Source organism: Hipposideros armiger, unplaced genomic scaffold (assembly GCF_001890085.2).
Source record: "Hipposideros armiger isolate ML-2016 unplaced genomic scaffold, ASM189008v1 scaffold_275, whole genome shotgun sequence".
Classification (NCBI taxonomy): domain Eukaryota; kingdom Metazoa; phylum Chordata; class Mammalia; order Chiroptera; family Hipposideridae; genus Hipposideros; species Hipposideros armiger.
Window position 1 is genome coordinate 81780 of NW_017731625.1, and position 16104 is coordinate 97883.

The 16104-nt window shown below is 51.9% G+C and overlaps 1 protein-coding gene across 1 annotated transcript; it reads right to left on the bottom strand.

Moving 5' to 3' along the window:
- Positions 1-635: 635 nt before the first annotated feature.
- SPMAP2 (sperm microtubule associated protein 2) lies at positions 636-8672 on the bottom strand. The gene is given in 8 exon segments (XM_019657180.1): positions 636-697; positions 732-878; positions 4210-4369; positions 5261-5378; positions 6433-6582; positions 6944-7015; positions 7262-7378; positions 8371-8672. Coding segments are annotated over 8 exon segments (1128 nt in total).
- Positions 8673-16104: the final 7432 nt, after the last annotated feature.

Below are 16104 nucleotides of genomic sequence, written 5' to 3' on the forward strand. Positions count from 1 at the left end.
AGGAGGGGAGGTGCACCCCACAAGATACTCTGAAAGCGTGCAGATGGAGAGAAGGTCTGTTCCCAGATTCCTGACTTGCACAAATGAGTGGATGGTGGTTCCTAATGAGACCAGGAAGAATGGAATGGGCAGGGGGACTCAGAAGCCCCATCCCCTTCCCAGCTATCCACCAGCAGAACGCTGAGTGTCAAGGTGCTTGGTCTGACAGGAGTATGGCTACAAGGCACTTTTCTTAGGCCAGCCATGGGAGAGCGAGGCAGCAGCAGGGCATGGGGGGACAGCAGTTTTATTGTGGGGGTCACACCAAGTCTGAGGTGCTTGTGGACACCCGGGACGCAGTCGGACAAGCTAATAGGACATAAGAGATTCAAAGGGAAAATGTTGAAGTTGAGGAGGCTGACGCCTGCCATTGCAGAAGCCCAAGACAGTACGTGAAAGTGACTTTGAAAATAAAAGGGTGGCACAAATCGCAGGGTGGATGCAAACACAAGTAGTATTATTTCTCTCCACCCATCCATTTGGCCTTCCAGCCCACCCTCCCTCCTCCAGGCAAAAACGCTCAGAGCCAGCCACACATGCAGGGTGAGGGTACATTTGGGTGTTTACTGGGATGGGGCCTCAGGGGCCAGGTTGGGTCACTCATACTTTTTTGGTGATGCTCTTGGGTGTGGCGAGCTCATGCAGGCGAGGGGACGCCCAAGCCACCAAGGAGGCTGGGGTGATGTAGTAGGGGTCATAGCCTTCGTTGAGATCCTTGCGAACTCTGGGCTTGGCCAGGGAGATGACCCATGGACTGGCCACTGCCTTCTTGGTGATGTCTAGCACCTCCCAGCGTGGATCTCGGTCAGGAACACACTTCTCTGACTGGGCCTTTGGCACTGAGGGGGCAGGAGAGAGGGGCAGCATGAGGCATTGGGGACTGGATATGCAGCCACTCCCTCTGAGGAGCTCAACCTGCCCAGTCAACGTTTTGAAGTTCAATCAATGGCCTATCCAGCAATGGAGGAACAGACAAACGCAGGTGGCCCATCTACAGAGGAATGGATAAATAAAGTGGTATATCCACAGACTGGAATGTCACTCAGACGTGAAAGGAGGGAGGCACTGACACTCGCCACAATGTGGATGGACCTTGAACACAGTGCTCAGTGAGAGAAGCCAGACACACAAGGCCACACAGTGTGTGATTTCACTTATGTGAAACGTCCAGAACAGGCACATCCACAGACAGGAGAGGGTTTAGTGGGGGGCTGGGGAGTGATCACTAATAGTCAGGGGATTTCTCTTGGGGGTGATAGAATGTTCTAAAATTTATTGTGGTGATGGGCACACAACTCTGAATGTACTAAAAAACTATTGAGTTGTACATTTTATTTTTTGTGGAAGTATAATGAATTGTACACTTTAAAAGGGTGACTTGTAAAGAAACAAATATTTCAAATGGCCACAGGTCCCAGTCTGGGGGACTCAGAGGGACTGGCCAAAAATGCTCTGGTGGCCAAGGTGAGGAGGGGGCTCTGTGGGCCCTTTCACACCCTCTCCTCCCTCTGATGTCATGGTGGGGAGGAGCAGCGAGCAATGGCTGCAGGAGGCACTGCCCACTGGCTGGTCCTGCAGGCCCCTCTGGTGGACCAAAGGGGCAGCTCTCTGGACACGAAGGCCTTCCAGGACTCAGCCTCCCACCTCAATCCCCTGGGCTTCTGCCATCACTGCCCAGCTGCCTGCAAGCCTCAGCCAGGCCCTCGGGAGTACCGGTGACATGGCTCTCACTAGCCACCTGTGACTATGGGGCGCCTAATATGGGCTGGAGTTCTATTCTAGTTAATTTCAACGAAATCAATTAATTTATTTAGAACAACTGATTGATTGATTTGTACATCACTAAAATAGCCACACGTGGCTAGTGGCTGCTGTCACGGACAGAGCTCTCAGGAGCAGACCCCTGTGCCTCAGCCAGGATCCCTCCTCACCACCTTCTCTGCCATCCCCTCCGTTACGGTCCTGCTTGGGGACTAGAAGAGAGGTAGTCACCAGTGTCACTGCCTTAGCCTTCAGTATCTGAGGTCTCCAGGACCCTTGACTTTGAGGGGTGCTACAGCCTCCATTTCAAACCCCTCTTTGCTCAGAGCCCCTGTGCAAATGGCAAGACAGGTGCCATCTTGGTGGAGGGGCTATTGCTGAAAAGAATGTGGGGTTCCTTCCGCCCCACAGGCACAAGCCCACACAGGGCCCACTGCTGCACAAGGCCATCAAGGCTGGACCAGAGCTTTGCCAGGCATATGACCGTCCCTTCCAAAGGGAAGGGGGCCAAGGCCAAACATTCAGGCTTCGGTAGCCCCTTGGGGTGCTGAGAAGGCCATGCCCAGAATCTAGCCTTCTTTGAACACCTCTGTGAGAATTCTGAAGCACTTCCACCATTGAGAGATCTGGACTTCTAAACTCTGTTAACCACAACTTAACAGCAGTGACTGAGTGCACTGCCACACAGCACACATGTGGACACAGAGAGAAATAAAATAGCCACAGAACACAGTTCATGCAATTCGTTTGTCATTTCACGTTTTAAAATGCTGATCATACCCATTAGTGCGTGCAAGTTTCCTGTTTGAAAAGCACAACCTTGCACTGTTCTTACACACTCGCACATGAATGTGTACTTATAGGTCCATCTGAAACATAGATGAGTATGTACACAAGTGAATATGTACAAATGTGTATGTATTTATAGTCCAGGTGTATGTGAGAGAGAAACAGAATAGTCTGAATGCACCAGTGCATGTGTGTGCCTGTTTGTTTCACTAATCATTTAACAAATACTAAAAGAGTGGATAAATGAGTGAATTAAACAAATAAAAAACCCTGTAAGCAAAGTTAAAAGAACAGAGACTGACTGGGGAGAAGTTATTTTGTAACATGCTCAACAAAGGATTCGTGACCATCTGATATAAAGAGCTGCTCCCAATCAATAACCAGAAGCACAGGAAACAGGAACCTGGAGAAATGAGAGCAGAGTGAACCCAAATGGCCGACCACATGCTCTGGTGATTCTGTGCCAGGAGGAGGGGACACACAGTCTCTCCAAAGCTTCTGACATGGCAGGCCTGGCACTTAACAGACCACGAAGGATAAACAGACGCATAAATGTAAAGTATGTCAGAACACGAGAAGGGCCACAGAAAACGCAAGAATAGTGCAGAGGGTGCACAGGTGCCCAGTGGTGGGCACAGGCTCGGGTTGTGCAGGGCGCTCAGAAAGGCCTCACCCAGAGGGCAGATGGGAGCCTCGCCCCACAGGAGGCACAGGGGTGAGCCATGCTGGGTCTGGGGACAGTGTTCCAGGCAGTAAAAGTGGAGCCAATGGGGGTGCCAGGAGACAGGTCACAAGGGCCTGTTGGCATGCCGAGCGAGGCAGGAACCCTGAGAGGTTTGTGAGCAGGTAAGAGCAGAATCCAACTTAAATTCAGCAAGATCCCTGTGGCTTCCACAGGGCAAATGGGTGATGGTGCCCCGGGGGACCAGGGCAGAAGTCACACAAGGGGGTTGTGAGGGTGGGGACGGGGTGGGGAACGGTGGGTGCGTTCTGATATGCTCAGAAGGCCAAGCCCACAGGGGTCTCAGTGCATTGGACATGGGGTGTGACCAGAGGGGTCGGGCAGGGAGAGCACCTGGAAGATGTACGCTCACAGACACACACACATGGCTGCGTGTGCTTGTGGGTCTGTGTGTAACACTGTGTTACACCCAGAAGGCAACACACCAAACTGCATTATCTTTAGGTGGTGGGATTCCTTTCTTCTTTAAGCTCTTCTACATTTTCCAAATTCTCTACAACTAGCACACATTACTGTTGTCACGGGAGGACAGGGTATTTTGTTTGTTTTAAAGGACAGAGCAGAATCAGGCCACCATTTCAAAGCTGCCCTTGCACCTCTGTTTGGCTCCCTCATCCCTGGCCCTATGCCCCCTGACTTTCTCGTCTGCACCCACTTGTCCTGCTGGAAGACCCACTCACACAGCTCTTAGCCTCAGGACCATGACCCCAGGAGCCTGTGCAGTCCAACTCATCCAGGGGGTTTGACAGCTGGTCTGCAGTCCAAGGGAAAGAAGAAGGGAGAGGCGAGCACAAATCTGGCAGAAGCAGGCTTAATGTCCAAGTCTTCTGACAATTCCCCGCCCTATCCAGTGGGAAAGGACACAAGGACATACTTACTGGCCAAGTGAACAAGCCTGTTGTAGTCTGACACATGTGGCTTGGGTTTCAGCACAGGGTCCCACTTTTCCAACAGGGTGGCTGGAGTTCTGGGTTTTGCCAGCTGGAGGGTCCTTGCACTGGGGATGGCCATCTGTGCTGCCCTGGACACCTGGGACACCTGGAAACAGAGTGAGAGGGGAAGAGTAAAATAGTCAATGGTTCCTCACAGGTCCCTGGACCGAAACAACCCCAGAAGCAACACCAAAAGACGAAAGACTGACTGGGAAGAAGCTGGTTTGCAGTGTGTTCAGCAAAGGCTCAGTGGCTATCATACGTAAAGAACTCTAAATCCAGAACCCCAAGAACCCACAAGAGGCTACACTACCCTTCTAGAAGAGTAAACCTAAATCATCCAATGTCCTCTCTGTTGACCAGGGAAATGTAAATTAGAACAACAAAATATCAGTCCACGCCGACAGATGTGGCAAAAACAAAAGTTTTTTGTTTTGACACTGGTGAGCCCTGTCAAGAATGTGGGAACAGACATGCCCTCATGCATCGTTGGCGGGACAGGGAAATTAGTACTTTGGAGCATGCTTCGCCCATCTCAGATGAAGCTGAATACATGCTCACGCAAGCATCGCCGTGTAGATGCCCAGGCGGGGCACAGGGCACAGTGCAGTGCTACTCACTGCGGCTGCAAACACCCTCATCACCCATCAACAGGGGCCTAGTAAACTGACTGGCATGTTCGAAGGGCAGAATGTGAGCTAGCAGTTAAAATGTTGCTTCCATGTAACTCAGAAGGCAGTGCTCTAGAAATATTGAGGGAGTGAGCAAGAAATAAGATGCCGTGAATGCATATTAAAAACATAATGATTGTGGTTTATGGGTCTCTGTGTGTGCTAAAGTATGAAATGATAGAAATAAGGCAGAACTCGACAGAGTTGCACGTCTGTTGCTCTGGAGTCTGCTCCCACTTGTCCATCTAGGCCCCTGATCCCAGGCCACTGAGGGTGGGCAAAGCTCCGACAGCTGAGGGAGGTCCTGGGGAGAGTGAGGCACCTACCTGAGACATGTTTATGCTCCAAATGTTATTCTGGACCTTCGGTGTGGCCAGTTCCCTCAGGTGACTAGATGTTTGATGTTCCAAGGTAGACCGAGGGATGGGCCAGATGGGAGTAGTCCTAAGGGACAGCCACATTTGAGACACTAGCTTAGCCATGGGAAAGATGTGTCTGTGATTGTGTGTGTGTGTGTGTGTGTGTGTGTGTGTGTCTTTCTCAGCTTCTCTCTGATGCTGGGGATACAAGAGAACCTGGGGAAGTGGAGGGGGCAAAACACCTCCAAGATAGGACTCGTAACAGAAACCCTAGTGGGAGCTCCTGAGTGCTCTCAAAGTGGGAGCTACCCTGTTCTGAAGCCATCCCCACATCCGGTCATTGGGGCTGGGGTCCAGATTTGAACGCAAGGGATAATAGTGTGTATCTGCAGAAAGCTAGAAAAGTGAACTTTCACTGAGCCTCCTGAGATAGGGCCTCAGCTGTGCCTAGGCTCCAGAAATGAAGCTGTGTTGATCTAAGGTAGACTTTTCTTATTTTCACACCTGCTTATAAATGCCGCCAGCCAGACATCAGGGACTCCCCAGTTATCCCCGCCTGTGTGTGGACCTCATTGAAATAACCTCAGTCAAGCTATGTGCATTCTACAGATGTTAAATTTAATTGCAGTTTAAATTATCTTCAGATTACACTGTGATTTGGATTTAAAATGAAAAGTTATTTTCACAAAAACAGCCTTAAAAACAGTGTGTGGAACATGTCAACATCTTTGAGTCAAAAAATGACTTGAAACCTTCAGACACGCTCCAACTAACTTGCTTCAGTTACATTTGCCTTTCTATTACATATATGCAATATGCATTAGGATAGGTAATCAAAATTAACTCTAAAGATCACTTTTGACAAGCATGAAACTTTAAATGATAAAAAGGAATTGTGTCATAAGTTGTACGTGATGGCAGTAAGTAACATTAGGGAGCACTCACTCTGGCAGGCACCATGCTAAGTGCCTTTTGTGTGGAATCCCCACTTCACCTGTTGTGCAGGTGGACAGCTGAGGTCCCAAGGGTCTTGGGTTATGGAGTCTTGGCACCTGAGCCCTCCTCATCTACACTCTGTCAAGGGAGGGGAGAGGCTTTCTGCCCGGCCCTCCAAGAGCCCGCCCAGCCCCCTCCCTCACCTACTGTTGTTGTAAAACTCTGAGTAGAACCTTTTAGGCCGGGCCAGTTCCTCCACTCTGCGGGACAATGCTGCACAAATGGGAAACAACCCCAGCTTGAGAGTTGTCTGCCCCTAGGGCTTTCCCTCCCACTAAGCAGCTTTCCATGGACTAGAGCAAGACCATGGTCCAGACAGCTCAGTGTCAGGCAGCTGGTGGAGGGGTCACTTTTGCTGTCAGCATTCTGGGGACAATAAGGTCATAGGCCTGAAGTCCCTTACTCGCAGCACCCAGGATGGAGGTGGCAGGGCTGGAATGGGAGCTCAGGCCCTGGGTTCCTCCGTGGGGCTCCTGTGGCACCAACAACCCACTGGTGGAGAAAGTGGATCTGAGCCTGAAGTTTGTACAGGCCTAGGGTTTCCAGATTAGTGTCTGCTGTCAGGGAGATGCTAAACGCAAGAGAGAAGGGCTGGCCTGGTGTTTCCCCCAACTTGGGCAGAACATGGAGAGAGGAGATGCCCCTGGGACTCACCAGTAGACACAGAACTGCAAGGTCCTCATGCATGGGGAGATCCAGGCATAGCCCTTACAGCAGCACCCCATCCTGTGAGGACATAGGCCCAGCCCCCACCTTGCTCTGTGGCTCCCACTCGCTCAAGTACCTCGCTGTCCATGGCCAGCACCCAGAGGCCACCACGGACCACTGTGCCCCCCAAGTTCCCTCCATTGGCACCCTGACTTCTTGCCCCAAGTTTATTGTGTGGATGACAAATGGGACCCCTAGGGGCTGCTCTCCGCCTCGTGGACCCCCACCCCTGCCTCCAGCAAGGCCACCCACCCGCCACCTCACCTGTCTTTCAAGACGTGCCAAATGATCTTGGGTTTTGCCAGTTCAAAGAGCCGCCTGCCCATCTACTTCCTTCTGGCCGTGGAGGTGCCAGGGAACCTCTGGGTGATGGATAGCTGGCTGTGGGGAGTTGGATGGTGAGGCTGGAGCTGCCAGCTTTCCAGCCCCCGAATCTCCTCGCCCTCTGAAGGGGCCTCTGGCGGGTGACGGTAGGGGGGGAGGATTATGGTGGCAGAAGCCATGGACTGCAGCCCTAGCTCAGCGGCACCAGACTTGTGACCCTGCCTGCCCAGGCGGCTCATTCCCTCCACTGCACATTAAAAGACAGACTTGCCCGCACCTCCCAGGATGGCCCTTTTCTCAGCTCGTGTGTGTCCAGACCCAGAGGGGGCAAGGGCCACAGAGAGTTCCCAGGAAGCCCTTAGATGATGGGCTCGAGGGTCCTCCCCGGGTGCCTGTCACTGCATCCCTGACATCACAGGTCATTTCAGCAGACATCAGTCTCCGGTATGGGAGGTGACACCAAAGAGAGCACAGGCTGACCCACAGGGCTCCTTTCTGCCTGGCTGGCCAGAGTTGAGAAGAGCCCAGAGCGTGGCCCAGTGGAAGGATGGGGGACACACACACTAAGTCCACAGCTGAGAGGGCACTTGGCTCTTTCCAGGACAGCACCCCTGGCCAAAAATCACTCCTCACAAATGCTCAATTCACCAGTCCTCAGCTTGCCCAGTACATGTCCCCCAGTCGTCCTAACCCTCCTAACACTCTGTGGCAATGTGTGGGGCTTGGACTGGTGGCAGCTTCTGAGCTGGGGGATTTCACTGTTTCTTTTTCTCTCTGTCGGACTGAGGGCCACCTCTCCTGACCTCTCAGCTCTGGCAGCTGATTCCAAAATGGGCGCTTTTGTAGGATTTTCCACCGTTACCTACCTGCTGCCTGGACAGGGGTTATGTTTGCCAGCTTTGCCTCAGAGGCCTGTGAGGGTGCTGCCCACACTAGAATGACCACACGGACCCACGGGAACCCAGCCTGCGGCACTGACACAGGACCATGGGGTAGGTGTGGGGACGCTACTCCCTCCAGCCCCCACCCGAACCCCACCCCCATGCCACCTCATCTCAGGCACAGTGTCCTCCTCATCTTTGTCCAGAACCCTCTCCAACTCCTGGATGGCCTCTCCTGGGTCCCGGGCATCCAGGGATTCTTCCCCGGCCAACTCTTTGGGGCGAATTTCCTCTTCTTGGTCTTTGAACCCCAGCTCCCCATTTAGGTCCTGGTATTTGGGGTCCTTGGACTCTGCGCTGTCATACACAGCACTCTGGAAGCCCAGGACATCATCGTCCTGCCCCCTTTCTAACCTGCCCTCCGCCTCCGTGTAGCGGTTTTGAGGCAAACTCTGCCAGTGGTCCCCCATGGATGGGACCTCCCAGCCCAGCAGTCTTGCTCCCAAAACACCCAATGTGTCACCGGGCAACAGGAAAATGGCCTGCCTACATTCTCGGTGTCCACATTCCACTCTGCAGGTGTCCATTGCCAGGCACTGTTCACCCTCCTCCAGCCTCAGCCCCTCACTCGCCCTCCCCTGTCAATGCCTTCCTACTCCAGAAACAGGCCGGGCATGTCCCCTGCTCAGTGCCTTTGCACTTGCTGGTCCCTCTGCCCACACACATCCCAAGCAGTCCCGTCCTCAGGAAGGCAGTCCCATTCCCGGGTCTGTCTGCATCCCAGCATCTGGTTTGATTTCTCCATGTCATTTTGCATCATCTACAACAACATTGACTTGTTTTCTTCTTGGCCTTATAGAAAGTAACCTTCCCCAACCAGGGGCTGAGAGTGTCCCATTCTGCATGTCTTGGTGCCTGGAAGGTGCCCAGCCCACTGCAGACTCTGGGGAAGAACTGTTGAGTGAGTGGTTAGATTGGGGTCAGGCTCTGCGCTGGAGCAGACCCCACTGCATTCCACATGTCTTCCTAGTAAAAGACTCCTTTGTCTCAGATCAGAGGAAGTGCTGGCAGTCATAGCTCACCAGTGGTCCCACCCCTCCCAGGGACAGCTCTGGGAATGAGACCTGAGGAGCATTTGCAGGGGGCTCCTAGGAATGGCTTGACAAGATACATGAGGAAAAGACCCAACTCCTCTTTTTGGTTATTTATGGGACTGTCTGTGATGTCTGGAGCTAAGGCAGCCATTCTGTGACCATGAGACCTGTTTGTCTGAGGACGGTAAGCTGAAGGGCAGGTCTTTGGTGGCATCATTGAACCTATGAACTTGGCAGCCCTGGAGACTTCTCTGTGTGTAAACTTCCTAGACAAGGATGGAACAGGACACCCTCTATGTTCCAGCTCCAACAGACACTATGTGCAGTAAGAGTTGATCTGCTGAGCCTAGCCCAGGATGCAGTCACACCGTCATGATTTTAAGCCACCAATTTGGGCCTGTCTGTTATGCAGCAATACTGCCTTACACAAGTGTGTCAAAGCAGCCAGTAGCCCTGGGGGGTCCCTGACAGTTTCCTGCCTCAGGAGAAAGACCCCCTGCCATCTGCTGCTGGCTTGCTAAAGTCTCACACTCCCATCAGCCTTGTGTCCATTCCCCTACCCCACCCCACCCCGCCATCACCCTGCGAGCATACCCCTCGATTTTCAAGCTGCTGAGTCTTTCCAGCAGCTTGAATGTCACCTCCTCCTAATACCTTTCCCTACCTAAAGCAGGGCTTTCCCGTTTTCCTCCCTGAGTCGGTGGGACTTTAAGGTGGTTGTTCCACAGCATTTACCATGAACTTACTCCACATTGCATTTGTAACTGATTTTTCGCCCCATTGGAATACGGGCTTCCGTGGCGCAGGGACCGTCCTGGTCTTGCTCCTGCCAGGACTCCCAGCACCCAGAGCAGGCCGGCCTGCTGCGGGTTTCAGTAACCACGGCGCCAGGGAGGAGCAGCAGTACCGCAGCGCGGCCACAAGAGGGAGCCCCTCTCAAGAACATGTGGGTCCCTCCGACCAGCTTCGTGACACCGCCTCCTGGAAGCCTCCCCACAGTCCGTCCTGCGAAATGGGCTTCAGTACTGTCACCTCCCTTTCAAACAGAGAGGCCAAGACATTGCCCAAGATTGCACAGCATTCAGCGTTAGGCTGCTTCTGGGGGGCCCAGCATTTGCGAATCTCAGTATTTGCAAAATTCAGCACTGATGGAAAAGGCTTTTGACTAAAGGGCATTTTCAGTGGCAAAAGCTGAGTGATCGGGTGCCCTTCCTGCCTCTGGGAAGGGGTGCTCCAGCGAAGGCAGGAGAAAAGACTGGGTACCAAACCCTCCACAGCTGCATTTCCAGCACAGTCCGGTTCCCATGGAGACACAAGGCGGGAGACAGTGAAGCACAAAGCTCCTCTGCCCCGCATTCGGCCTGAGACTAAATAGTTCTCCCAAAACGCGGAGGATACGTGAGCTGGGATCGATTTCTTGGACCCAACGAGGACAGTCCATCTTTCTCCACAGAGGCAAGTGGTTTCGCAGCAGCAGCAAAGACCCAGGGGGTCTTCTTAAAACAGAAGCTCCTTTCTTTCTCTCAGAAGTCTGAGTACCTGCAACCCATGATCAACGCCACACAGAAGGGGGAGGACAGGCTAGGCCCCATCCTCTTGGCATTTTTTTTCCTTTTTGGTGTCAGATACCATGTACCCTAAGTACAGGGCTTTCCACAACAGACCACAGCCATGCAACAGCCCCAAAGCCCCCAGACAACCTCCATCTCCCCTCCCCCAGGACAATCACCATCCTGACTTCTAACAGTATTGATAGGTTTTGGCTGGTTTTCACTTTATAAAATAGAATTTTTTGGTACTTATGTTATTTTATGTCTGGCTTCTTAAGCTCAAAACTGTGTATGTGAGTTTCATCCATGTTCCTCCTCATGGCTGGGGATGCACCACAATTTTTCTGTCCATTCCACTGCTGACAGGAACTTGGGTAGTTTTCAGGTTTAGTACTCCTTACTTTTGAAGGTGCAACCACTCTTGCTCGCTTCCGATTGACTGAAACTTGGTCACAGAGCCATGCTTGGTCACAAAGAAGGCTGGGGAGACCCATGCCCAGATTTCCAAGGCCTGTAAGGGGGAGCTAGAAGCCTTCTCTGTAGATGCCTCTGGCAGTAAGCAACTAAAAACCCTGCCTCAGATAGGATTAAGCAATGAGGCAATGTGTTATCTCCTTCAAAAAGAGGCTCCTGGGCTCCTCTCCAATGTGCTGCTCTGTGGTTCTTTTGGCTATGCCTCCATTTATATGATATTCATCCTCAGATGGGCACCAAAATGGCTGCAGCTGCTCCAGACATCTCATCATGAAGTTGCAATGGCCACAGGCACAAAGGGACCATTTTCCTGGGCCTCTCTCTTAGGAGCAAGGAAACCTGTGATCAGCAAAATAACAGCCCCCAAAGATGTCCACACCCAGATCCCCAGAACCTGTGCATATGTCCTTTTGCATGTCAAGGGGGAACCGAGGTTCCAGGTGGAATTAATAAAAGTTGCTAACTGGCTGACCATGAGAGATTATTTGATGGCTCAGACACAAGGGCCCTTATAAGAGGAAATAGGAGGCAAAACAGAGAGAACCAGAGATGGCAGCGTGACAAGTGAGTCTACAAGTTGAAGACATCATGAACCACGAAATGGAATGCAGTGGCTTCTGGAAGCCACCTCACCTCCTGCACATTTTATTGGCCAGAAGAGAGTCACATGTCCACACTTAAATCTACCCCAGCAAATGGGTGGGACACCAGTGAGGGTTTTCAGCAGCACTCAGGTAGGATGGATTTCCCAGAGTCATATAGGGTGGGGACTGGACCCCAGTTTCTGTCCTCAAGGAAGTAGGCTGGTGGGCAGACGACAACCCCAGGAGCATGAGGGACGAAGCAAATGGGGGGTGTCACCATGTGCTTGGGGCAGTCATGGAGGGCCTGCAGGATGAGGGGCAGCTTAGAGATGCCCAACATGGACTGGTTGTCCACCAACAGATGCCACTGCCTTGCCCACCAGTGACTTGGCTAATGTCTAAACCCTGTGCCCCCAGGAACTTAGACTGTACTTGAACTGGGTTGAATTGTGTCTCCCCAAAAAGACACGTTCAAGTCTTGACCCCACACCCCAATTGATCTAAGAGGACCAGGAGCCTGGGTCCCCAAGGCTCTATTAACCCGGAGCATCCCCAAGCTTGGTGGGAGCCCCCACCTCCAGGTTGGCTCCTCTGAGCTGTTGCCTGCTAACCTGGCTGCCAGCATCTGTTGTCATGGCAACCTGCTCAGTACCAAGGCCCCCCTCGTGGGACATCATTGGGTCAGATATGGGTATGGTTTCAATGTGAAATTTCCCAAATTTGATAACTGCACTGAGTTATAGAAGCAAATTTGTTTTTTAGAAAATATATGGTGATGTGTTTGTGGGTGAAGAGGCATCGCACCTCCAATGTCCCCTTAAGTGGTTCAGGAAATGCATATCAGTATATGTACATGCACACAGGTAACAGGTAGATGCAGAACATAAAGCAAATGGGGCAAAGTGCAGCCCACTGGGGAATCTGGGTCGAGTCTACAGGAGTTTCTGGTATGTATCTTGAAATTTTCTGTAAGTTTGAAATTATATCAAAATGTAAATTTGTGAAAACAGCATCCAAAGTGCAGAGTTCTAGACTCCCCGAGACTAGACTCTCCAGATCTCAACAGGCCCAGAATCCGATTTAACAACTGTGGACGAGCAGGACATCATGGGTTGAATTGTGCCCTGGAGATACGTTCAAGTCCCAAGTCCCTACACCTGTGAATGTGACCTTATGTGAAAACAGGGGATTTGGAAATATAATCCAGTTAAGATGAGGTTTACTGGAGTAGGGTGGCCCCTAAATCCAGTGACTGGTGTCCCAATGAGAAGAGGGAAATGTGGACACAGGCACACGGAGAAGCTCACAGAGGACAGAGGCCATGGATTGGAGCCAAGGGACGCCAAGGACTGCAGGCACCACCAGAAGCTGGGAAAGGGGCCTGAAACAGACTGTCCCCCAGATGCCCAGAAGGAACAGCCTTGCTGACACCTCGATTTTTGACTTCTAGCCCGAGTTGTGAGAGGTAAGTCTCGTTGTTTAAGCCACCCAGTATGCGGTCATTTGGTGTAGCCACCCAGGAGACGAGTACAAAGGGAATCTTGGGCAGGGAGGCAGTAATGGGGACTCCTTCCTCCTGGGGTATCATTCAACCCACTGGGAAGCACTGGCCAGATGCAGACACTTCCAGGAAGAGCTGGCCACGTTCCCAGACAGTCAGTCAGTCAGTCATTCACACACACGTTAAGCACACACTGGGTGCCTACTCTGTGCACACTGGCAGAGTAGGGAGCCAGCGGTAAACAAAACTGAAAAAACCTCCATGCTGGAGCTGACTTCTTAGCAGGGAGACGAATACACACACACTCACAGACACACAGACACACAGACACACACACACACACACAGACACACAGACACACACACACACACACACACACACACAGGAAATGTCAAGAGGGGAGAAAGCCAGCAGAGACGCAAGGTGGTGTGGAGGGCAGGTTAAATAAGGCGGTCATGGGGGTCCTTACCATGAAGAGGACTTTGCGTAAAGATAGGAGGGAGGGAGTTATGGGAAATGGGGGACAGTGCACTGGCAGGGCACACAGACAGAGTAAAGGCCGAGAGGTGAGGGGTGTTGGAGCATGGAGGGACCTCGTGAGGACAGCAAGGCCAGAGCTCAGCGAGGGGGCCGGCACACCCCGTTACACAGAGCTGTGACTTCATAGGACCCGCCCGCCACCTCGTATATGGGTAGATGCCTGTGCCAGGCATGCACGTGCACAGGAGGGCTTCCCCGACCTGCAGAGGGGCCGTGTAAGAGCAGACACATAAAGAACGTGGGTCAGGCGGGCACCCACATATCTGCTGCATGTGCTGGTGTAATTTTTGGTCTGCTCACCCATTGGTCCACCATTATTATTGTGCAGTTAAAATACTCAGTAGGATGATCATAAAACATAGCCCTTCCTATGAGTGGGGCTGGGGGCGGGGGGTTGCAGTACACAACTGACTCTGGAGGTAGGAGGAGGCCTGGCTTCTGTTACCCACAAGGGTAGAAGGAAAGCCTTTCTGCAGTGAAGGTCCTGTGGAAGTCTGGGGAAAGGGAACATCAGGAAGCAGGCACAACATGTGCAAAAGCCCTGGGGCAAGTCTGTGTCTAGCATGTTGGGGGAATAGCAGGGAGGAGGCCCATGTGGCTAGAGCAGAGTGAGTGAGAGGAGAGAGAGGAGGTGAGGGCAGGGAGGTGATGGGGCAGGTCGCACAGGGTCCCCTGTGCATGGGAGCACTTGGGCTTTTACCCCAAGGGGTGTGGGAGCCATGGAGGGTGGTGGGCAGAATAGGGACATAATAGACTTGGTGCTCCTTATTGCCCTCTGGTGACTATGGGGAAGAACAGAACGTGGGCAGTGTGGGGAGAGGAGGGCGATGGGTCCAGAAGGGATGGTGGGGGGAATGATGTGGACAGAGCAGATAGTGGGGCCCAATCTCAGCAGGGACTGAAGAGGAGGGAGAAGTGGGCAGGTTCTGGGAACTTTTTTAATATCCCTTTTTTAAAAATACAGCTTATATACAGTATAGTGCACAAATCATAAGTGTATCAAGCTCAGCAAGCTTTCTAAAAAATTGAAGAAGTCACATAAAATTAAACTAAACATTTTAAAGTGAATTATTCAATGTCATTTACGACATTCACAATGTGCAGCCAGCACCACTATCTAATTCCAGGACATTCTCATCACCCCAAAATGAAGCCCTGTCCCCATCAGCAGTCACCCCATCCTCCTCCCCAGCCCCTGACAATCACTAACCCACGTCCTGTCTGTGGATGTGCCTGTTTGGGTATTTCACATAACTGGACTCTGTGTGGCCTCGTGTGTCTGGCTTCTCGCACTGAGCACCGTGTGTTCAAAGTCCATCCACGTTGTGGCAAGTGTCAGTGCCTCCCTCCTTTTTACAGCTGAGTGACACTCCAGTGTGTGGATGGACCACTTATCTGTCCATCCATTGGACACTTGGGCTGTTTCCACCTTTTGGCTATTGTGAATAATGTTGTCATGAACATTAATGTACAAGTTTTTATTTGAGGACTAGTTTTCAATCCTTTGGGATATACCTAGGAGCAGAATTGCTGGGTCACACAGTAATTCCATGTGAAACTTTTTAAGGAAGTGCCAATCTGTTGTCCACAGCAGCTGCACTGTTTTGCATTCCCACCAGGAGTGTGTAAGCTTCCAGTTTTTCAACATCCTCACCAACACTTGTTATTGTTCATTTTCTTGATCACAGCCATCCTATGGGTGTGAAATGGTATCTTCTTATGGTTTTGATCTGCATTTCCTGATGACTAATGACATTGAGCATCTTTTCATGGGCTTGTTGGCCATTTCTCTTTGGGGAAGTGTCTATTCAGGTCCTTTGCCCACTTTTTAGTTGGGCCATTTGTCTTTTTGGTACTGAGTTGTAAGAACTTTAAAAAATATATTCCAGGGCCGGCCGAGTGGCGCGATGGTTAAGAACTGGCTTGGGACGCCAGAGGGCCCCGGTTCGGATCCCACATATGAGAGCCCTCTACAGCTAAGATGCTGAACAACAGCTCAACCTGGAGCTGGGCTGCTGTGAGTCGCCGGCAATGGGATGGCTTAGGCTGCAGCCCCTGTGGCAGTGGGTTGCCATGGGCTACCATATGTAGCCAGCAGCCAGCGTGAGCGGCCAGCAGCCAGCGTGAGCGGCCAGCAGCCGCAGTGAGCGGCCGTCCAG